The sequence below is a fragment of the Cynocephalus volans genome, chromosome 9 (genome assembly GCF_027409185.1).
Source record: "Cynocephalus volans isolate mCynVol1 chromosome 9, mCynVol1.pri, whole genome shotgun sequence".
Taxonomy (NCBI): Eukaryota; Metazoa; Chordata; class Mammalia; order Dermoptera; family Cynocephalidae; genus Cynocephalus; species Cynocephalus volans.
The window spans coordinates 123,057,381-123,080,523 of NC_084468.1; the positions used below are offsets into that span (position 1 = coordinate 123,057,381).

Sequence of the window (23,143 nt, forward strand, 5' to 3'; positions counted from 1 at the left end):
TTTTTAGAGAAATAAATTTTCAGAAAGCTAATGATGGTTTTATGAACAGTGACACATTCTTTTTTGTATGTATATAGTTCTTAGAAAACAGCAACAAGTCAAGAGCATTCCTTTTAATTGGCTTAGTCTTTACACTATAGTGTTTTTTAATTCTTATTACTATCATCATCATTGTAAAAAGCACATATTATTTTTAGGCTTTCTGCTAAGTAAGTGAGAACATGAAGTTTAGTTGCTTAGTCTTAGAGTTTCTTTGGTGTTACATATGGTTAATGATAGCTTCCAAGTTACTGCTTCTGCTGTCCCCTCCTGTTATCCTCTGAGTCACTGTACTTACTGAGTGCATAGTTGATTGTGGGAGCAGAGAAGATATACAAACCAATTAGGAAGCTATTGCACAGAAACTGGGCTTATGAGACCTACTAGAGGATGGAAATGAGGCAAGGAGAGGCCCCAAACCAAAGATGATTAGGTTTTTTGCTTGAACATCTGGTTAAGTGAGTTGAGGGGACGGCATTAACTGAGATGGTGAAGAATAAATTTGGGAGAATAAAATCAGTTGTTCGTATATATTAGGTTTGAGATGCAAAACAACAAAGTAGAAATGGCGAATACATAGTTGGTTATAGAACAGTTCTGTAGTTTGCTGTAGCGTGAGCTTAGTCAATTGATTTCTTAATGCTAAATGTAAAATTTTACATTTTCATTGTTTTGTTTGTACACATTTTCTATTATGATTTTGTCATCTCTTACATTAATTATCCCTCCCAAAATTTGAATATATTGCCTCAAAAGTTGTGAGTATAAAATTTGTTTAAATTTATGACAGTGAATTCTGGCATCAATTATCATATCTTTTAGGTGCAGTTTTTTTCTGTGACAATGCAGTGCTTTAAAAAATAGTTTTTTATTATGAAAATATATGTTGATACCTAAAAGTCAACTAGCACTAAAAGGTTTATGATGAAAAAGTGTCTCCCTGCTCCCTTGCCTTCCCACTCTAGTATCAAGCAACCTCAGCCCTCTATTTCTCTGGTATTTGCCTTCTTGTTGCTTAATAATATATCACTATTTCTTGATGCATGACTTTTAGACATTAGTTGACTTCTGGCTATTAAAAATGAATACTTAGAACTTCCTCATTTACACACTTGCCTGCTTTCTTTTTCCTCATTCCCTTAACTTAGTTATTTCACAATTTTTGGTAAGTCAAGACTGAATATTTACATTTTTACAACTATGCATATATTGTTCACTGTTACACCAAATGTTATGCTAAATCCACACCTTTTCTTATTGTAAGCCTTTGTTTTTCCTGGAGTTAATACCTATTTCATTTCATTATTGGCCTGGTTTTCTGTGGACATATTGCTCATTTTCCCCAAATATGTCTATATTTCTATCATGTGCCTAAAAATAATATTTTCCATATTATCAAGCAAACACCAGTTCCATTTTTGCTCTTGCTAGAAACCTATTCCATGACAACCTTTAGCTTCCTGCTCCAGTTTGGAGTGTCTGTTCTGTAGTCCTTTTTTCTGTATTAGATTTCTTATTGAATACATCCCATATTGTCTTTTAAAATTTTGTTTTAATTCCTTTTAATAATTTGGAAGAATGCATGGAGGTAAAAGTTTAGCTTTCTGAAAAGCCTTAAAGTAATTTTATTTGTATACTAGACTGATAACTTGGCTGGGTATAGAATTACAAATTGAAACCTAATTTTCATTCTGAATTTTGAAGATTGTGTATTTGGTTTTTAGCTTTCAACAATATTTCATTATTTGGAATAAAAATTCATTGCCATTCTAATTATAGATCCTTTTTATGTGACTTTTTTTCCTCTTTGGAAGTTTTTTTTGTTTTTGGGGGGAGGTTTTTTTGGTGGCTCTCTGGAAGTTTTTAAAGACTTTATGACCAGGCTTTGAAATTTCACTGTGATGTGCAGTGGTGTAGGTCTTTTTTTTTTTTCTATTCATTTTGCATGCTCTCATTCAGCCCTTTTAACTTAAAAGCTTCTTTCCTTCAGTAAAAAGAACATGTTATAAAGGTATAAGATATAATTTTCATACCTTTTATTTTTCTGTTTTTGCTTTCTACAAAGATCAGTTGTTGCATCTTTTTTTTTTTTTTTTTTTTTTTGTGACCGGTAAGGGGAACGGATCCCTTGGCTTGGTGTCACCTGCACCGCACTCAGCCCGTGAGCGCACTGCCCATCCCTATATAGGATCCGAACCGGCGGCCTCGGCGCTCCCAGCGCTGCACTCTACCGAGTGAGCCACAGGGTCGGCCCAGTTGTTGCATCTTTTGGAGTGAGCTTTTGTTTTCTTATTTTTTCTAATCTATATTCTGTTCCTTTGTCTTGCTTTTACTTTCTGCATTTGAACCTTTTTTTTTTTTTTTTTTTTAGTGGCTTTTTAATGGGCTTTAGAAGAATATGGGAATAACATTCTGTTGTATTTAACAGAATCAAAAATTTAGCATTGAATTTTAAGTTGTTTGCATTTCTTGGTAAATTCAAAGTTTTCTTTTTTGTTTTGACAGAGATGTTATGAGCATAAACAGTACAGAAATGGATTGAAATTCTGTAAACAAATTCTCTCTAATCCCAAATTTGCAGAGCATGGAGGTAAGTGCAAAATACCATACAATTGTAAGTATAAGCAGATAAGTCTTTTCTGTATACCTGTCTGGCTTCTCTTAGTTGGTACTGTTACTCCCTTCTGCCTTAACTATTTTATGGAGAGAATAGATCCTCTTATCATTGACTCCTGTGAGACGATGAAATTTAATACTGAATTTTTAATTTAATGGTAAGAAAATGATAACACATTCTACATGAGTTTTGATTTGTTCCCTCTTTGAATATTAGTTCTGTAGAAAAGGCAGAAGAATCTAACAGGGCAATATGCTTGTTTAAGTAAAATTCTGTTATGAGAAAAATTTACTTTAGAACTTTGGTCGAGGTGGAGAAATTTTATTTCTTACAGTAAGCTTATTCAGAAAGTGACCGTTTGGTCCTTTGTTTATGATCCCTCATCTTTTTATTTACATTGTATCTTAATTAGTTTTTTAGGACATGATTTGTATATTATAATGTTCTGAAAGTTTACTAGTTTTTGCCTATATGAAGGTAGACAATTGGACATGATAGGTTTGTAGAGCAAGGGGAGAGTGTGGCTAAACTTGTGAGAGGGCAAAGGAAAAATAAGCTTTCATAGGTCTGATTTTTACAGAGTTAGGAAACATGGCTGTTTAGTAATTAATTTGATAGTGTGCTCTTAGTGTTTATGAGGAGGGGTAGAGTAATAGTTCTCTCTTAGCTTTCTTCGTTCTTTTGCCTGTGTTCAATGTACCTTCACTTTCATTGCATTTTACTTTGTACTTTCACTGTAGTTGTTTGGAGAAGGAGAACAGTAGGAGTAAAAGTATCTAAATTTATCTCTCTCCTTTCCCTTGTTAAAAAAATTATTTCTTTTGCTGGCCAGCTGGGTATTAGATAATTTTATATTCATTTCTAAAATATACATACTGGTAATGTGATTTTTAGTGATGTAATGATTAGAGTACCCGTTTTTCCCATATTATTTCATTGTTTCTAAAATGCAGTTTCCCTTGTATTTTAATAGTGTACCTGAAATCAAGTTGCATATGAAGTGTCATAATTTCATCAAAAGTATTTTTAAACATACATGTTAACTCTTACTCAGGGTTATTTCTTTAAATCTTACATTATTAATTATTTTATAAATTTTAAATTTTGGTCCTAAAAATTACACAAATAAATGAATAATGTTGGTTAGGCAAATTAGACAATAATGATTTCTTTTTCCTTTATGCTTCATAAGATATACATTATAAAATTAGAAATCTTTTTTTTTTTCTTTTCAGAAAACTTAATATTTCCCTCAACTCTCTCTTTAATCTCTTGATTGGGAATGACAGGTTTCTGACATCTTTTACTTGTATATTTAATAGTAGTCCCAAAGAATCATTTCAAAATAAATATCTATGATATCAGAAGTGTAGGTAATTTATGTGTATGTTTTCATCATTGAAGAATGAATTTAATCTTTACATAACTTAGGTTCACAGAAATAAAGTCTTTTTTCAAGACAAAGTTTTTCGTATTTTAGATGAGTAGTTATATAAAGTCATCCCATGGAACTCCCTCCAAAGAGCAGTAATAGAGTGATTATATCTTGTCAGAATGTGAATTACTAGGTTATGTTTCTAGTCAGATGTACGTACATTTTGTATCTTTTTATCTAAGAATATAGCTTTGGAATCTGTGTTTACTTGATTTGTCAATTTTTAAAAATCTTTTAATTTTTCATGAAACTAGAAAATGTCTCAGAAAAATCTTGAGGTTTCTTAGGATAATGTAGCATTTGTTTTTGAGACTATACTATGGTTACCTTTTGTAGTTGTTAATTATTTTAAATGTTTAACTTTTTCCTTTTTCTTTGTTTTTAAAATAGAAACTCTGGCTATGAAAGGATTAACATTGAACTGTTTGGGAAAAAAGGAAGAAGCTTATGAATTGGTTCGTAGAGGTTTGAGAAATGACTTGAAGAGTCATGTTTGTATCCTTTTTGAGATATACTGAAGGATTGAGTAGGGTATGTTGAGCTAAGCCAGCAATTTGAGAGTCAGAAATTTTAAGTCCCTTCTGCTGTGTAACTCTAGAGGAAGTTATTCTTTCTTAAATTGAGTAATAGTAATTGCCTTCATTCAGAGAACACTTTTATATACCTACCATGTTTTAACATTATATCTGTCTCACAGATAAATAGTACTTGCCTTTAAAGATTTCTGTGAAAGCTCTACTTTTAAAAAAAAAAAAGGGCATTGCTACAGTCTGAATGTTTGTGTTCCTCCCTAAATTTATATGTTGAAACCTAATCACCAATGTGATAGTGTTAGGAGGTGGGGTTTTTAGGAGGGTGATAAGGGTAGAGATCTCATACATGGGATTAGTGCCGTTATAAAAGAGGCTTGAGGGAGCTTGTTTGCCCCCTCTGCCATGTGAGGAACACAGTTCTTAGAAGGCTCCATCTAAGAAGCAGAGAGCAAGCTGTCACCAGGCATTGAATCTGTTGGCATTTTCATTTTTCCAGCCTCCGTAATTGTGAGCAATAAATTTCTATTATTTATAAAGTACCCAGTCTAAGGTATTTTGTTACAGTAGCCCAAATGGACTAAGGCAGGTATCATGCAGATTTCAATATGATCATAACTTTGGCGAAGGGTATATAAGGAATGCATTATAATGTACTTGTTAAGAGCATAGGTTTTGGAGTGTATAGGCTTGGAGTGTGCTTCACTTAGGTTTGAAACCCAGCTCAGCTTCTTTCTAACTCTGTGATCTTAATGCTCAGTTTCCTCATGTGTAAGATGGGGATAATCATACCCCTTCATTGTGATGTAAAGATTTAATGATGAAATACCTAATATAGTCCCTGATAATGCTAAGTGCTATGCTAGATAAGGCTTATTTTATTAAGGGAAGTGTGAGGGTGGGAGCAAGAAGAAATGTCTGAGTGAAGATAAAAGAAAAAATTGTGGTTTACAATTTTTTAAATAGTCTTTAACAAGTATTTCTGTACCTACTTTGTGTGCTAACATGATTTTAAGTGCTGAAACATTTAGCAAATTTTCAAGTGTTTACCAGGCCCCTGGCACAGTACAGACGAAGAAAAGATGTGGATTTTGCTCTCAAGAAACTTATAGTCTAGTGAAGGAAGATACTTATTAGAAGCATGTACAGAACACGTTCGAGTATTATATAAAATGTCATGGCTTGTACAAAGAATTGTCACTACCCCAGTAAAGCAGAAGTGTGAATTGGGAGTGACCAGAGGACTAGAAAGGTAAGCAAGGGCTAAATTAATAAGACTGTTGTGGATATCTTTCCATCATTTTTAATGATTGTGTAGTATTCTACAATATGTATTTACCATAATTTATTAAATTGGGTTCCTCTTGATGCATGTACCTTTCTTTAAATTGTTAGCAATGTTGAACTCCTGGAGGATAGCTTTTTTGGGAGGTGGATATTAGAGGCAATTATAAGGTTCTTGCAATGCTCAAGAGAGGTGAAGTTTTGAAATAGGTTATTGGTGATAGAAATGGGAGGGATTGGAAAGATAGGTAATGGGAACCAGATTTTGAAGGGTAAGATTTTAGGTTTTTAAAACCATATTCCAGCCAGCTAAGAGGATTTTGTCAAGCTTTACTTTGTCATTTATATTGTGAAAATGAAGGTTATTTTTCAAATATCATTTATAACATTAAATATGTATTTTTAGTTATACATGTCATGCTAGACATTCTATATTTTATTGACTGTTAAGGATCTCTGGCCTAAAAGTTGTTAGGCTGAAAAATTTGAGCCTTATCTGATAGAGAAACATTATAAGTTTATGTAAAGGGAAGTGATATTTTTTCTTTTGATTATGTGTGTTTTAGAAAGATTACTTTGGGAGAGAATAAGAGAGCCAAGGTAGGAGGATTGAGTGTCTGTTGCAATAACCAAAGTCTAAAGTGAAAAGCACCTGTATTAGGAAGGTGGGATATTTCTTCCACCCCTTTATAGCATTTTTTATGACCTATTGTAATTTTGCTTACTTAGCTGTGTCTTTTACTAGACTTTAAGTTCTTTGAATGTAGGAAAACTATTTTGATAATTATTAAGAATTTTTAATATTGATTGATTGGTGGCTGGCTGGTAGGGGGATCTGAACCCTTGACTTTGGTGTTATCAGCACCATGCTCTAACCAAGTAAGCTAACTGTCCAGACCAATAATTATTTATTAAATGGGTGAATGTTTTTATTTTATATGTGGTTGAGCTTTAGGAATTTTGTACTGCACTAAGGGCTGTCCTAAGGACCTTGTTAGCTGTAGAAGAGGAAACTATATGATTTTATATAATTATATGCCATGGAAACCCATTCCTTCCTTTTCCTTTTAATAATAAAGATAATTCCTTGCATTTATTGAGCATTTACTTTGTGCCTGCCAGTGAACACCTTATATATGTTATACCGTTTAGTCGTCACTACTATGCTTTGCTGTATAGACTATTTCTATTTAACATTTTATAAATGGGAAAACATAATGAGACTAACTTGTCTAAGGTTACAGAGCTAATAAGGCAGGCTAGACCTAATTTTCTCTGGCTCCAAAAGCTGCGCTCTTTTCCACTGTATTAAACTGCCTTCTATCTTTGTATTCCCGCCTTTTTTTCCCCCCTCTTTTTTTTAAAGGTCGTAATTTTATTAATGGCTCTAGTTTCCAAGTTTCCTGGGAGGTCACTTGGAATAGTATTTCTTGACTTGTAGATTGTATCCTTAACTGAATTCTTTAGGTTGGCATGTTTATGGCCTTCTTCAAAGGTCAGATAAGAAGTATGATGAAGCCATTAAGTGTTACAGAAATGCACTGAAATGGGATAAAGACAATCTTCAAATCTTAAGGGACCTTTCCTTACTACAGATTCAAATGCGAGATCTTGAGGGTTACAGGGTAAGTCAAATAGAGAATTTTTTTATTCTAAGTGGAAAATATTATTATTTAAAACTTTGAGTACTTCCTGATAAAGAAATTTTTCATTCCATTTTTGAAAAGAATTTGATTGAATACTTTTTTCCTGCCTCTATCATAGTGGTTATGTTTATGATTTGAATAAACAGATCTTTGAAATAAATTATTTTACTGTGAGGCAGATTTGGATTACTGTATAGGTTGGTTTGATCAATTTGGTGAAAATTAACATTAATACTCCTCAAATAGACAATGCCTTTGTCTGGTATTAACACATAACTATAACCTTTACTTCCCACATTTTTCTGGAAAGCAACTTTTTTGTTTCTCCTTTTTATATCCATTGAGACTGTTTTTTTTTTTTAAAGATGACTGGTAAGGGGATTTCAACCCTTGGCTTGGTGTTGTCAGCACCATGCTCAGCCAGTGAGCCAACGAGCCATCTCTACATAGGATCTAAACTCGTGGCCTTGGTGTTATCAGCACCGCACTCTCCCGAGTGAGCCACGGCCAGCCCGAGACTAATGTTTTTGTATCTTCAATTTTAACCCCAAATCAGTCTTGCATTTACTTAGTTCCTCTTTCATATATATATATTTTTTTAATGGTAGTACCTGCTGAATTTTTTTCTATATCTTAACTCAGTTGGGCACTTCATTTTTTAAAGAATTTTTGAATGATTCCTTTGTATTATCCCATTCTGTCTCTTTTCTTGGGTAAATAGATCAGGAAATGACGAGTATCTGTTCTTAACTTTTTTAAAAATTGCAAGATTGGCTTAGCCACTTCATTGTGCTTCTTAAATATTTCTTTGTTTCTATAAAGCTATACTGTATGGATATTTGAAACGTTTTTTCTAGTATTGTGTTGCAAAATGCTTAGTGCTGTGGGATAAATTAATGTGATCTTTTAAAGGAGCATTCGCTTTCATTGTAAACCTAAGAAAAAGTGGGGTTTTTTCCCCCCCTTAAAGGAAACGAGATATCAGTTACTTCAACTTCGACCTGCACAGAGAGCATCATGGATTGGTTATGCTATTGCTTACCATTTATTAGAAGATTATGAAATGGCAGCAAAGATTTTAGAAGAATTTAGGAAAACACAACAGGTAAACAACTAGAAGCCATTTTACTATATCTGATTCTAAGTGTAACTAAAAGAAAGAAGTGTATATAGTCTGGCTAACTTTTTATTTTGAAATAGTTTTAAACTTACAGAAAAGTTGCAAGGATAGTACAAATAACTCCATATAGGAATTTACTTACATTAACTATTCGTTAATATGAGAGCACTTCAAAAAAGTTTGTGGAAAAATACAATTAAAAGGTAATACAAATCTTTCCATGAACTTTTCCAAGTACCCTTGTTTTTGCCACATTACTTTAAAATCTCTATCTATTTAAATTTTTTTCCTTAAGCATTTGTTTTTTGGTGGCTGACCAATACAGGGATCAGATGCTGGATTTTGGTTTTATCAGCACCATGCTTTAACCAGCTGAGCTAACCAACCAGCTCTTTCCTTAAACATTTGAAAGTAATTGCAGACATCAAGTTTTACTCCTAAATGATTCAGTATTTCTTAAGAGTAACTCTATAATTGTCAGTTCTATAGATAGTACTGTATATATGTCAGAATTAGGAAACTTAACATCGATAGACTGTTATTGTCTAAATCACAGCCCATATTCAGAATCTATTAATTGTCCTAGTTATATCCTTTCCAGCATTTTTCTTTTTTTTATTCTAGGATCTGATTTAGAACCATACTTTGCATTTAATTATCATTTTTCTTCAGTCTCTTTTAATCTGGAACAGTTTTGAAGACTTTCTTTGTACTTCTTGACATTAATATTTTTGAAGATTACAGGGCAGTGCTTTCATAGACTGTCCCTCAATTTGGATTTGTCTGATGTTTTCTCATTGTTAGATATAGTTATACATTTTTAGCAGGAAACCACAGAAGTGATGTTGGCTCCTTCTTAGTTCTTCATATCAAGAGACACATGATGTCTGTTTGTTTCTCTTTTTTGGGGCAGCTGGCCGGTGTGGGGATCTGAACCCTTGCCCTTGGTGTTACAACACCGTGCTCTAACCAACTGAGCTAACCGGCCAGCCGTGTTTGTTCCATTTGATTACTTGGTTAAGGTGGTATGTGCACTGTAAACTGATTTTTTTCTCTTTGGATTTAATAAGCAGTTTGAGACTGAGTAGCCTATTCCTCATCAAACTTTCACCACTAGTTTTAGCATTCGTTGCTCACGATTCTTGCCTGAATCAACTATTACTATGGTAGTTGCAAAATGGTGATTCTCTAATTCTTTCATTCCTTTTAGATTTGTTATTTGGCATTCTACTGATAAGTAAGAACTTTCTTTTCTCCCCCATCTATTTATTATATGTAAGGACTGATGAATTATTATTTTATTCAACATTTTATAAGCTAATATTGTCATTATTTACTTAGTTGCTCCATAGACAGATATTTAGGAATTTTTAAAAAATCAGTTATATCAACCAGATGTTATCCTTCGACTTCTTATGTCTTACATGTTTTTGAGTGTGTAAATAATTTTCTGATATGAAAATAAATTTCTTACTGTTAGTATTTCTTATAATCATATACAGACATCCCCTGATAAAGTGGATTATGAATATAGTGAACTCCTTTTATATCAGAATCAAGTTCTTCGGGAAGCAGGTCTCTACAGAGAAGCCTTGGAACATCTTTGTACCTACGAAAAACAGATTTGTGATAAACTTGCTGTAGAAGAAACCAAAGGTATTTCTGAGAGAATATCTTTCTAATATTTAATTATGACAAAGAGTAAGGTTGAAAAATCATCTTGTTGCTGCTGACAATTGCATATAATTCAGCATTTTGATGATAGAAAATCTTTTTCTTACTCATGCACTTTGAACCATTTGTAATATGGAAAAATACACATTTAAGCAACAGAATTGTTGATATAGGAGAAAATAATTATGAACAATAAAAATTGTTAAATGAGATGACTCAGTATAACATCCTTTCTTTAAATAAAGTATCTTAGTATTGAAAATATTGCAGGGTTTGATCAAAACACAGTAGACAACTATTTAGTTTAATGAGACAGAATTGAATTTCTTTTTTTTTATGTTTTAATACTTATTTGCATATTTAAAAAATTGTGCATTCCAATAATTAATATCATTTAAACAAAAAAATGGCACTCTGATTAAACTACATTTTACAGCTGGCAGGATACCTTAGACCAGCTTGGTTTTAACTCTAGACTTCACTGTCATCCCTCCCAGCTTTTCCTTTACCAACATGCAAGTTCTTTTCCTTCACTGCCAGCTAGACAGGCAGGTGGGAGAGGAAGGAGCGGCCTTCGTTGTTAGTAATTCTTTGATGTGAGAAAGGGGCAGCCATTTAAACTTGATCCAACCTCCTTGCATCTTACAAAGTTAAACAGCTAAAAGAAATAAAATAAGAAGGCAATGCTTGTAGAATGTACAGTGCATATTGGTGGGACATGCCTCATTACAACTCACATGCTTGCTTCTCTTGTTAGATCATTTTTTTGGAAGGCAGTGGATTTTTCTCTTGCGTTTCTGTCTTCTTCAATTTTGACTTACCAAATTTCTTGATCTCAACCATATCGGGTTTGTCAGACATGGTTGCGGAGGAATCTGCAGGTACAAAGCCGAAGGGGAAAGTCCAGAATTAAATTTCTTAGAAATAGCTTACTAGGAAAACTACAGTGTGTGTAGTGTATGCCAGATTTCTTTATTGCTAGTAATATATATTGATAAATTAGTCTTTACAAAATACATACAGGACATTTCTAAGGTCTTTATGGTTAATTTGAGTGTCTTTGAGGACATAGAAAAGAACATGATTTCTGAAAGGAAAGGAAACCAGAATTTGGATTCACAATGTATGGATTGTGATAGGTGGGGTAGATCCCTAAATAAGTGGCTTTAATGCTGTCATTTATTAGAGCGCTGGGGAAAAAGAGTTATAGTTTCAGAGGTTGAGGAAGTGATAATAGAAAATGAAAGAAGAATAGCAGGTAATTGAAATAAGTAATATTTGAGAATTGTCATGTGAAATGCTTCTTTGCCCTTGCTAGTCTGAAGAACTGAAGTTTGCTGGTTTCAAAATCCTTTGGCTCACTTTGAAGTTGAACACTAGAAAAAATGTAGTATCTGTGTGGGTATAGTCATAGTGGGTATAGTCAGTATTTGCCAGATGAACTTTCATCCGAAGATAATACTACTGGCAAGAAAAACTGAAAGTCTGTGGTTCCTGGAGCTCAGCTGTGAACTGTAGACACAGGGCAGCTCTCCTTTGAATTGATTATCCCTTAGTAGTCTATAAGTTATAAAGGAAAGATATTTCGGACTTAATGGAAAGATCACAAGTCTGGAAAAAAACTAGTTTGGGTTGCTACTGAGTAGCTGTGTATGACCAGGAGCAAGGTTTGGGCCTCAGTTTCTTTATGGAAATACATGACTATTTTTCATGTGATCCTTTTGATATCTTTATTAGTGAAGAAGAATGGCAGATAGGGCAAGTTAGACAAGGACTGAAAATTGGCCAATGGATTTTAGCAATTTGGAAATCATTGGTGACCTTAACAAAAGCACTTTCTGAGCATTTGGAAGGAGGACGGTAAAAGCCCAAACCTCAAGTTGATTTAAATGAAATTGGGAGTAGAGGAATTGAAGATAGGAAGAATAAATGACTCATTCAAGGAATTTTGCTATAAAGGAAACAAATGGGGTGGTGGTAGATGAAATGGGATATAGGATCAAAAGAAGATTTTTTTTTTACCACGTGTGTTTATGCTGACTGGAGAATGATGCAATAGAGACAATATTTGATACAGAAGAGGGGATGTGATCTAAAGGATAATTTGAAGGATAAACTAGATAAGAACATGAGTAGTTCATCCACAGTAAGAAGAGATGATAGAGTATATGGGCACGTAGGTATGTAGAGTTAGTGAGTATATGGGAATTTTCTTCTAATTGCTTTCATTTTCTGCATGAAATAGGAAACAAGGCTATCAGTTCATTCCACAAAATATGTGTTGAATATGCTTTGAGTCAGGTGTTGGAGACAGGGTATATAAAGAAAATAGAAAGGAACTGACAGTAGAATCAGTCTTTGGAAATTCTAGCAATAAAAGCATTGTTGCTGGTGGTAGTAGTTGGGGGGAGAGCATGAGATGGTGAGGATCACTGGGAACTTTTCCTGGAGTGGATGAGTCGGCATAGGAAGGCAAAATGTTTTATTGTTAACTCTAATACCACTATTTCCTTCCACAAAGAAAAGGTAGGAGAAGATTAAGGGAAAGGAATGAGGATGGGTGTGGTGTAGAGGAGTAAAGTTGCAAATAATTTTTGTTTTCAGTGAAATTGGCTTTTGGTTAGTATAAAGCAGGCTTTGTCAACCTTGGGTGTGTTGACATTTTGGTCCTGAGTTGTTGGGAGTAGAGATCTGCACATTGTAGGATGTTTAGCAGCATCCTTAGTTTCCACCTGTTAGATGCCAGTAGTGCTTGCCACCCCTAATATAACAACCAAAATGTCTTCAGATATTGCCAAATATCCCCTGGGTGGCAAAAGTGTCACTGGTTAAGAACCACTGCTACAGATATTAAGAATATGTGCTCTTTTAACTAAATTGCTTGGATTCAAATCCTAACTCCAACATTATCTGAGAGACCTTTGGCAAGTTTACTTAAGTTCCCTCTGCTTTAAAATGATGAAAACAATAGTAACCTATGTCATAGAATTCTGAGAACTGAATTAATTAATGCATGTGAAACACTTAAGTCACTGGCACATAGTAAGTACTTAATAAGTGTTTGTTTTTATTACTTGACAAGAACAAAGGCTGCAAGGATGAAGTAGTGGTTTGAAAATAATACCTTTGCTGAATGGGAGCCTGTTAAGGATACAGAAAAGGAATCCTGACTAGTATTTGAAGCTTATATGACTTTGAAGCTCATGTATTTCTAGTGAAACCACTGACTTGTTTCCTTACATGAGAAAGTGTGGAGCAGACAAACAATTGGGATGATCCAGGTTTTAAAATTAGTAGGGTAGGGCCGAGCCCGTGGCGCACTTGGTAGAGTGCTGCGCTGGCAGCACGGTGACGCTCCCACCGCAGGTTCGGATCCTATATAGGACTGACCAGTGCACTCACTGGCTGAGTGCCGGTCACGAAAAAACGACAAAAAAAAAAAAAATTAGTAGGGTAAACAAGGGAATCTAGATTTTAAGATTGATTTTATACTTGGGACAGTTAATGTCATTCATGGATGTGGTGGGTCTTGCAGCCCACGGAAGGCAAGCAGTGAGTCTGTGAGTTGCTGATAGGCCTGAAGAAAAAAGAATATGAGTTTTTCTCTGAGATTGAAGAGTAGGGATTAGTGAGACAAGAAGAAGGAAGATAATTAAGCTTAGAGCATGATGCTTCTTTGGTTGGCCAGATTATGGGTTACTACAGCAGAATTGTTTAATAGTTGATTTAGGTATCATAAGGTTAGGGTGTTGGATTGGGATGTTGATTTGTTTTTTTTTTTTTTTTAGACTGGTAAGAGGATCATAACCCTTGACTTGGTGGTGTCAGCACCACGCTCAGCCAGTGAGTGTACCGGACATCCCTATATAGGATCCGAACCCGTGGCCTCGGCGCTACCAGTGCCGCACTCTCCCGAGTGAGCCATGAGGCCGGACCTGGGATATTAATTTGGATATGGAAGTTGTTCATATGGTATGGGGATAGTTGAATAGGTGATGGCTTGATGACAGTGTGTTCAGTGAATGTGGGAAAGTGGCCTGGAGTTGGACAAATTCCCTGAATAAACTGAAGATGTAAAGAGGATGGCATGTAAGTAATACAAACTTCAAAAAAGGAGAGGACAATCAAATAATATGGTGAATGGTCTTTTTGAAGGGAATTGGGAACTCAGGAGTTACCAGATCCATCTACTTCCCAACACTGATTTATAATGAGGTTTGAAGAGAAAATCTGAAGAATAGTTGAAATTACAACGAGAAGATTTTCCTCAGCTATTTAGTTAATTTTCTTTTTCCCCCAAATCAGGGGAACTTCTGTTGCAATTGTGTCGTTTGGAAGATGCTGCTGATGTTTATAGGGGATTACAAGAGAGAAATCCTGAAAACTGGGCCTATTACAAAGGCTTGGAAAAAGCACTCAAGCCAGGTATATTGTTTAAAATTTGCTTTCTAAGTTCTGATTGCTTCTTTTGTTAATATATATTTCATTAACTAATTGGAAAGTACAACTAGAAGAACCGTGGTTAAGAATTGGTTCAGAATCTGAATACAAAAGCACATTTGCAAACTTCTGTTTAATATGGCGGCTTGAGCATGTTCTGAGACCTCTCTTCTACTACAAATTTATAGAAATGGTTGAAAAAAGAATTTTAGGAGCAGCTTCAGAAAAAAATCACAAATGCATAGTAGCATCAAAAACATGAAAGGAAAATTTCCACTGACAGAAATGGAGATGTAAAGGAAAGAAGTAAGCATAACCTCTGTGATAAGCTGTGGCTGTAGCAGAGTGTCCTGTCGGGGTCACATGAATGTATCCATGCTCAGTGAGCGGCACCGTTCCTTTGTAGGAAGAGAGGTTACATTTCTATTGCTTAAATAGACTTCGGTCCAGAGACTCTCTGTGCCACTTCCCGCCAACACTCCCCCTCCAATCATCCTCTCCCACAAATGGGGCCCACTGTGGGGACAGGCCAATAAACAAATAGACAAGATCCTTGGCCAGTATGATCTGATTTGAAGCTATGTTTCCCTCAAGACTGGTAGTGAGCCGTTTCCGATATTGATATACAAAGAGAAGCCTCTTGCTGCAGATGACTTTGTAACAAAGATTCTCAAGCTATCATAGCAATACCAGCAAGGAACAGTAATCATCAGTGCCAGTGAAAGAGAGCACGAGGTGATGGAAGAATCCAAGATGAATCGTGGGAATTGCAGCCATGAAACATGAATAGTTACGAAAAGTGTCAATTGGAAATGAAAATCTTACTTTTTGAAATAAAAACCTTAGTAGATTGAAAAGAACAGAGGCCACAGCTGAGGAAAAATTAATGAAGTGGATGACTAAACTGAGGAAAGCTCTCAACATTTGCACTGAGAGTAAAAGACAAAATATAAAAGATATGTGGAGAAATGGAAGATAGGGGTTAGAAACAGAAGCTCCAGAATAAATCAAGGGAGAGGTGTTATAGGGGGGAAGCTAAAGAGAATAATAGAGAAGTAATATATGGAAACATAATCAAGACTTTTTTAGAACTAAAGTAAAGGAGTTCTCAGATTTTGAAAGCCTACCTAAAGCCAAACAGGATAAAGAAAATGTATTTTATATGATTACAGGTGTTTAAAATATGAAAATATTGTAAAGAAATATTCTAAAATGATTGTTGATATATTTAGGTGTAAGATTACAAAAAATTTTCTTCTCATTTTCAAATTTTTTTAATATTATAATTTTTATGTACTTTGAAAAATTTATAATTTGCCCCCCCAAAAATACAACTTATAATTACATACAAAAAGAATTTTTTTGTTTGTTTGTTTGCAGCTAATATGTTAGAACGGCTAAAAATATATGAGGAGGCCTGGACTAAATATCCCAGGGGACTGGTGCCAAGAAGGCTACCATTAAACTTTTTATCTGGTAAGTGAGAATAATTACAAACAAATGAAAATACTAAAGTGATTTAAAATTTCTTTTCTTGGTTTTAAGTATGAGTATATATATTAAAGCTAAGGTACACATTGTTAGACTTGTCTGAGTAAATGTAATCCAACAGGATTTTTCTCTTTCAAGGTGAGAAGTTTAAAGAATGTTTGGATAAATTCCTAAGAATGAATTTCAGTAAGGGTTGTCCACCAGTCTTCAATACTTTGAGGTCATTATACAAAGATAAAGAAAAGGTAAATCAAAATACAATGTTTTCTTTTGGCTCTCATTTCTTTGCTCAGTATTTGGAATGGTTGATTGTTGATTATGTATACACAATAGTACATGTTTTGTGAATCTGATATCAGCCTTCCCAACTTACAGTTTAAATGCTTCTATACCTCTTTCTTCCTTTTCATCATCTTTTCTCTTAGCTCAGTAACTTAGTGCTTATTTGTTTTCTTTTGTTTCTGCTGTATACTTTAATGAGTCAGTGTAGATTATAAAAGGTTTGTAAGGTAGTGATTTCTCCATTATTTTTAATCTGTTTGTGGTCAAAAGTCAGAGTGATTTTTTTTTTTTAATACTTACTCTGTATTAAATTTAAAATTACCTGTATTTTATGCAGGTAGAGAAATTTGACTGAATATTTAACATATTTGTAATGACATGGAAATTAAATTTGGATTAAATTTAGAGATCTGTCTGTTTCAAGGAATAAGAGTACCCACACCTCTTTTGAATTCAGATACCTCAGAGGCACCCTACTGTGGTGGCTTCATCTTCAGCAAATTACAAAGAAAAGAATACAGCACAAAAAATGCTAGTAGAGTCTCTTTGGAACCTAGTTGTTATTCTCATGGCCAAATTTAAAAGGAAAGACTGAGTATGTAATAAGTACCAAGGGAAACTCCAGGGAAATTTTCTTCCCTAAGGTTTGTATAAAAAAATCTATGACTTTTACAGTTCAAATTTCTATTTTAAGTCTCAAATAATAAATAATTTATAAATGGTCTGTTTTCTAATTCTAGAATGTTCATTCTTGGAGGTTATGTTGCTGAAGACACAACAATAATATATGTTCCTCAAATGTTAAGTCTGCAAGTTGTATTCCTCTCTAAGCAAATATTTTTTGAATACTTATTGTGTGCCAAAAACTGGTGTTACTTTTCTACTTATTTTTAATAAGATGACATGTTATACAGATTGAGAAAGCCAGAAATTACCATCTTTGAACTAAAACCACACTTTTCCAGAGATGTTTCAAAGACTCCTGTATAAAGAGTGGAGAAGTGATTTTTTTTTTTAAACTAAGTTTTAGCTTAGTAATCTTTCTCCTTCTTTTATTCAGTAGAAAAAAAAATTCTGTCAGAAGAGTTTGTTTATTCTCCCAGTAAGTCAATTTACTCTTTCAGCTATGTGTTATAATATTCAAAATGCTTGTTTAAAGGAATTTTTTTTTTTTTGTCTTTTTCGTGACCAGTACTCAGCCAGTGAGTGCACCGGCCAGTCCTATATAGGATCCGAACCCGCGGCGGGAGTGTCGCTGCGCTCCCAGCGCCGTGGGCTCGGCCCCTTTAAAGGATGTTTTAACCTTAATTTAGGTTATTTTGCTTGCATGTACAGTGTCATCAGGACATGCTGGTTGCACTTAAAAAAATAAGTTATTGAAGAATCAGAAAGATGGAACTGATTAAACATGCTGAACACTTTAACCTGAAGCACAGTGTGCATTTATTTGCCAGTCTTTTTTGGGGGGAGGTCCTAAGGAATGGGCTTTATTGATTGCTCTTTCACTTTTTTTCCTTGCCTAAATCATGTCCATAAAATAGGGTCTGTTACTTTTAGTTTTGGGAGAGTGAGAATTTGATGTTTATGAAGTAGTCTTAAGTACAGAATCCTATATTTTTATGATTTTCTTCTATTTATCATTTTCTGATTTATACCTAAATTGGTTAATACTTAATTTATCTTTGAGTCTTTCCATGGTATTCAACTTAAGGAAACAGTTCTTTTTGTTTCCATTTCTTAAGTTTACCTAATATTGAATTAATTTCTGCCATTATGATAATAAATGCAACTGATTCAAACAGATTTGGGAAAACAAAACTGAGTCTTGGTAAGCATGTAGCTCAACTTGTGGGAAGGGAACAGGAGTGCGTCAGAATAACCTAGCTGTAACCATTCAGAGAGAGCTGGTGTTAATCTGTTGGGTCAGTTAAGTTGAGGTCGTTTAAGGAGCTTCCATAGTGTGAGAAGTCCATTAAAAATGGATTAAACAAAGAAGGGAATAAATAAATCATTAGTATTCATAGATCTTTCAGGAATCCAGGAACAAGTAGAATAGTCAAAACTTGGGAGAAACTAGAACCTGGACAGCCATTCTCTGGGACCTCAGAAACCCACCAACTGTTCTATGCTTCACTTTTACTGATGTTTTCCCCTGTGTTATGAAATTGAGAGTTGATTACTTTCATCTACTTAGGGAATTTAGGTTTTCACATAGCATTTAATTCTTGATTCTTAAAGAGCAAATATTAACTGTATATTAGTCCATTTCTGTTGCTTATAACAAAATACATGGGACTGGGTGATTTAAAGAGAATGAAATTTAGTGCTTACAGTTTCAGAGGTTAGGATGTCCCAAGTCCAGGGAACACATCTGGTGAGTCTTCTTTGGTGGTGGCTTTACAGCAGCAAAGCAGGGGTCTCACATTGCAGAAAATGGTGGAGCAAAGAGAGACTAACCTCTCACATGCTCTCCTTTTAAAGCCCTCAGAACCATACCCCTGACCACCATTATTAATCCATTCACTTTGGCATGGTCCTACAATCTAATCACCTCTTCAAAAGCCCTACCTACCTTTCAATTACCATAATAGGATTTCCCACTCTCAACAATTACAGTGGGGATTACGCTTCAGTGAGGTTGGAGGGCATCCAGTCTACATCACTGTGGGTATTACTTATGTCATTTGAGATAAAAATGAATCAAGATATAAATCATTCACAACATTGCCTCTCTTTGTCCACCCCTTTTCAGATTTCTGGTTCAGCTGATGCTTTATTTTCTATCAGGGAAAGGGAGTTTACCAATAGGTTTTTAGAAAGTTGTGTCTTAATGCATATCCGCCCAAATGTATGATTATTTTTGATTTAAAGTTAAGAGATTTATAAAGGTGTATGTGTGTTGGGGTGTTTTTTTAGTCCTTTAATAGTAAATAACAGAGTTCACACAGGAATAGTGACTGTATTTTTTCTATTAACGTGTGCTTGTGTGTTTCTACTCTAGGTCGCAATCATAGAAGAATTAGTAGTAGGTTATGAAACCTCTCTAAAAAGCTGCCGGTTATTTAATCCCAATGGTAAGTGCTCAAGTTTTATGTTTTAAAAACATCTTGAAAATTTTAATACATTATGAAATTCTTAATCAGAAGGTCAGTTATTAATTATTTAGTCAGTAAGTGTAGTGCATTTAAATTTTCTCCATTTAAACTGAAAATCCATGGGCCGAGCCTGTGGCGCACTTGGTAGAGTGCTGCGCTGGCAGCGCGGCGACGCTCCCGCCGCGGGTTCGGATCCTATATAGGACTGACCGGTGCACTCACTGGCTGAGTGCCGGTCACGAAAAAACGACAAAAAAAAAAAAAAAAAAAAAAAAACCTGAAAATCCATTAATTTGCACATTGTGTGATAATATTTTGTTAGAAAACAACCACATTAGTTTATTGAAAAAAAATTTTTATGTAAAATTTAAAACACCTATAAAACTAAAAGCAATAATATAAGGATCCTCTGTTTACCCAGCACTCAGCTTCAGTATTTTAATTTATGGCCAAACTGACTTCATCTGTATCCTTACCTACTTCTCTCTACTCCCATATTATTCTGAAACAAATCCCAAACATCACATTATTTCATCCAGGAATATTTCAATATGTGTAAAGATAAGGGCTTAATTTAAAACATAACTGTAATGCCATTATCACACCTGAAAATTAATACTTTCTTAACATTGAATATCCAGTCCATGTTCACATTTCCAGTTATATTACAAATGTTATATTTTTTTCCTTTCCTTTCCTTTTTTGAAGTTTGTTTGGATGTAGATCCAGATAAGATTTTTATTTGAGTTTGGTTGATAAGTCTTTTAAGTCTCTCTTTTAGGGCTAGCTCATGGCTCACTTGGGAGAGTGTGGTGTTGATAACACCCAGGCGATGGGTTTGGATCCCTATATAGGGATGGCTGGTTAGCTCACTTGAGAGAGCATGGTGCTGACAACACCAAGTCAAGGGTTAAGATCCCCTTACCAGTCATCTTTTTTTAAAAAAGTCTCTTTTGGACTATAGGTTTCTCTTCCATCTCTTCTTACTGTAATTTATTTGCTGAAGAAATTTTTTCTTGAGTTTTCCCATTCCAAATTTTGCTGAATGTACCCCCATGTGTTGCTTAACATGTTATTCCTCTGTCTTCTGAATTTTCTATAAATTGGTAGTTGGTTGTAAAGCTGTGCTCTCCCCCACAAGTGGCTAATGAAAATTTTTAAAATTAAGTAAAACAAAAAATTCAGTTTCTCAGTTGCAATAGCCACACTTCAAATGCTTGTTCAGTAGTCACATATAGCTAATGCCTACCTTATTGGACAGAAGATACAGAACATTCGTCATTCAGAATCTTCTAATGGACAAGTCTGACTAGAGGCTTGACTAACCTGTTTTGCTTTTGTTTTTGTGTTTTTAAACATAAGGGTAAAAAGATTATTTTGTAGGGTAAAAAAGATTATTCTTCCATCAGTAAGCATATAATGTTTGATGTCTGCAAGTGATAAGAATTACCAACTGGTGATATATCATTCCTTCTCTATTATCTTAAAAGAAATTTCTGTTCATCTGTTATCTGCTTACCCAATATTTCAGTTTGTATAGGAGAAGCATAAGTTTTTTTCTCCCCTACTTTTTTTGTTTTTTTTACCAATTTTAAAACTTTGGTTGATTATCCCCTAATGATTTGGTTTATTAGCCCCCTCAAAGATGGCAAATACATTTTTAAAAAGTATTATTATGAATTCATGGATTTAAATTTATTTGAAGTTTTAAATCTCAAACGGTCCGGTCTTTCACATGCCATGGTGATAGTTGATAGCTTCTTTGCTGCTTAGTATGACAGGATATTCCAGGATATCTTGTACATTGCCACTGCAGATCTGGAATCAATTGTTTTTCCAAGGAGATCTGGTTCCTATAATGGGAAAGCCCAGTATGGGACCTGGGATGCTCATTGCTATTGGGTTGATCATTGTTTCTAGGTCTCAAATTAATTTTAATAGTACTTTTAAAAAGACGTTACCATAGTTTCATTGGTTAATCATCATGATGTTCCTTTGATTATCAGCATTTTCCTACATATATTACAAATCTGGAAGAGGTTCAATGACATGCCCAAGAATATGCAGCACTTTTGTTGCAGATCTATCAGATCGGGAGTTGGTGAGTTCCACTCCTATTGTTTGTCCACTGAGCCATCTTGCTTTTACTAGAAAAAAAATAAGCAATTTATTGCTTTCTTTGAAAACAGATAACAATTCTCAGATTTTAGAAATTTGTATTTAAAAGATATTTTTAATGTGTGAGTTGTATATTTAACTTACACATTTTCTTGTGAGTATATTAAAATTAAATCATGAACTAAAATGGAGACTAAGTATTTTCTACTTATCTCATTTTTTGGGTGTAGTTTTCATTCAACCTAAATTATGCATCTTTGCATATTCAGTATAGTATTAAAATCTATTAAGAATATTATAGTCACCAAAATTCAAAAGACCACATCACAAGTATATTTATGTAGACTTTAATGCATAAGCTAGAAACCCAGGGCTTTTTTTTTTAAAAACCTCAAGTTAATGGAAAATTTCTTTTGATGCCCATCCTGTCCCCATAAATAACACCCTGATCAATACACTCTAATAGTTGTAGTATGACTTGTCTGCCCCACCCCTTTCAGTTTTTTTTTTTAGATAATTGGTTGTATCTTTGATCTTATTTTATCTCCCATATTTGTTGTATAAAGTTATTATTTGCAAGATATTGTGCTAGGGGCTATAAGGATATAGAATAGAAAACATGGTTCTTCCAAAGATCTTATAAACTTAGGCAGGGGTAGTTTTATAGCTAGTTATATAAATAAACTACCTCAAACTACTTTTCTTACTAATAAAGGAGACATTTTGAGGAGGTACTCTCTTGATATATGTAACTCCTAATCTGGTTTCTTCCCTCTCCCTTCCCCCTCCCCTGCTTTTTAAAGATGATGGAAAGGAAGAACCACCAACCACATTACTTTGGGTCCAGTACTACTTGGCACAACATTATGACAAAATTGGTCAACCATCTATTGCTCTGGAATACATAAATACTGCTATTGAAAGCACACCTACACTGATAGAACTCTTTCTTGTGAAAGCTAAAATCTATAAGGTAAAATTCTTTGCTCTTTTTTTCTTATAAGGTAATGAGATTAGTGAAAATTATTTCTATATTTTAGAGATCCTAAGTGTAAGAAAAATGACATAATTGATGACTCAAAAACATGGTATGACAAGTATAGTACATTTCCTTAGGAACTTCTTCCAAAAAAAGAAAGTAAAGAAAAAGTAGAAGTACATTTCTCAGTCTGATTACTTGCAGATTGTCATGGTCATGCTAATTTGATCGTCCATCTATATCTATATACATGCATATATGCATACATATTATTCATCTATATATGTTTATATATTCTCATATATATGATTATTTTCTTGATTTGGGGGAATAAGAATATGGTTAATTCAAAAATAATTATGTTTGCTGTGAACTGTGTGTTTCTATTAACAT

At 34.1% G+C, this 23,143-nt stretch overlaps 1 protein-coding gene across 3 annotated transcripts in view; it reads left to right on the top strand.

The window, feature by feature from the left end:
- NAA15 (N-alpha-acetyltransferase 15, NatA auxiliary subunit) overlaps window positions 1–23,143 on the top strand; it is a 74,045-nt gene that overhangs the window by 23,672 nt on the left and 27,230 nt on the right. For all 3 annotated transcript variants that reach the window (XM_063107808.1, XM_063107807.1, XM_063107806.1), the window contains exons 2-11: window positions 2,545–2,629; window positions 4,482–4,586; window positions 7,373–7,530; window positions 8,522–8,656; window positions 10,174–10,327; window positions 14,651–14,770; window positions 16,166–16,261; window positions 16,415–16,521; window positions 19,560–19,632; window positions 22,575–22,744. In XM_063107808.1, the coding sequence (XP_062963878.1) occupies window positions 2,545–2,629; window positions 4,482–4,586; window positions 7,373–7,530; window positions 8,522–8,656; window positions 10,174–10,327; window positions 14,651–14,770; window positions 16,166–16,261; window positions 16,415–16,521; window positions 19,560–19,632; window positions 22,575–22,744 (1,203 nt within the window). The remainder of the gene's footprint in view (window positions 1–2,544; window positions 2,630–4,481; window positions 4,587–7,372; window positions 7,531–8,521; window positions 8,657–10,173; window positions 10,328–14,650; window positions 14,771–16,165; window positions 16,262–16,414; window positions 16,522–19,559; window positions 19,633–22,574; window positions 22,745–23,143) is intronic.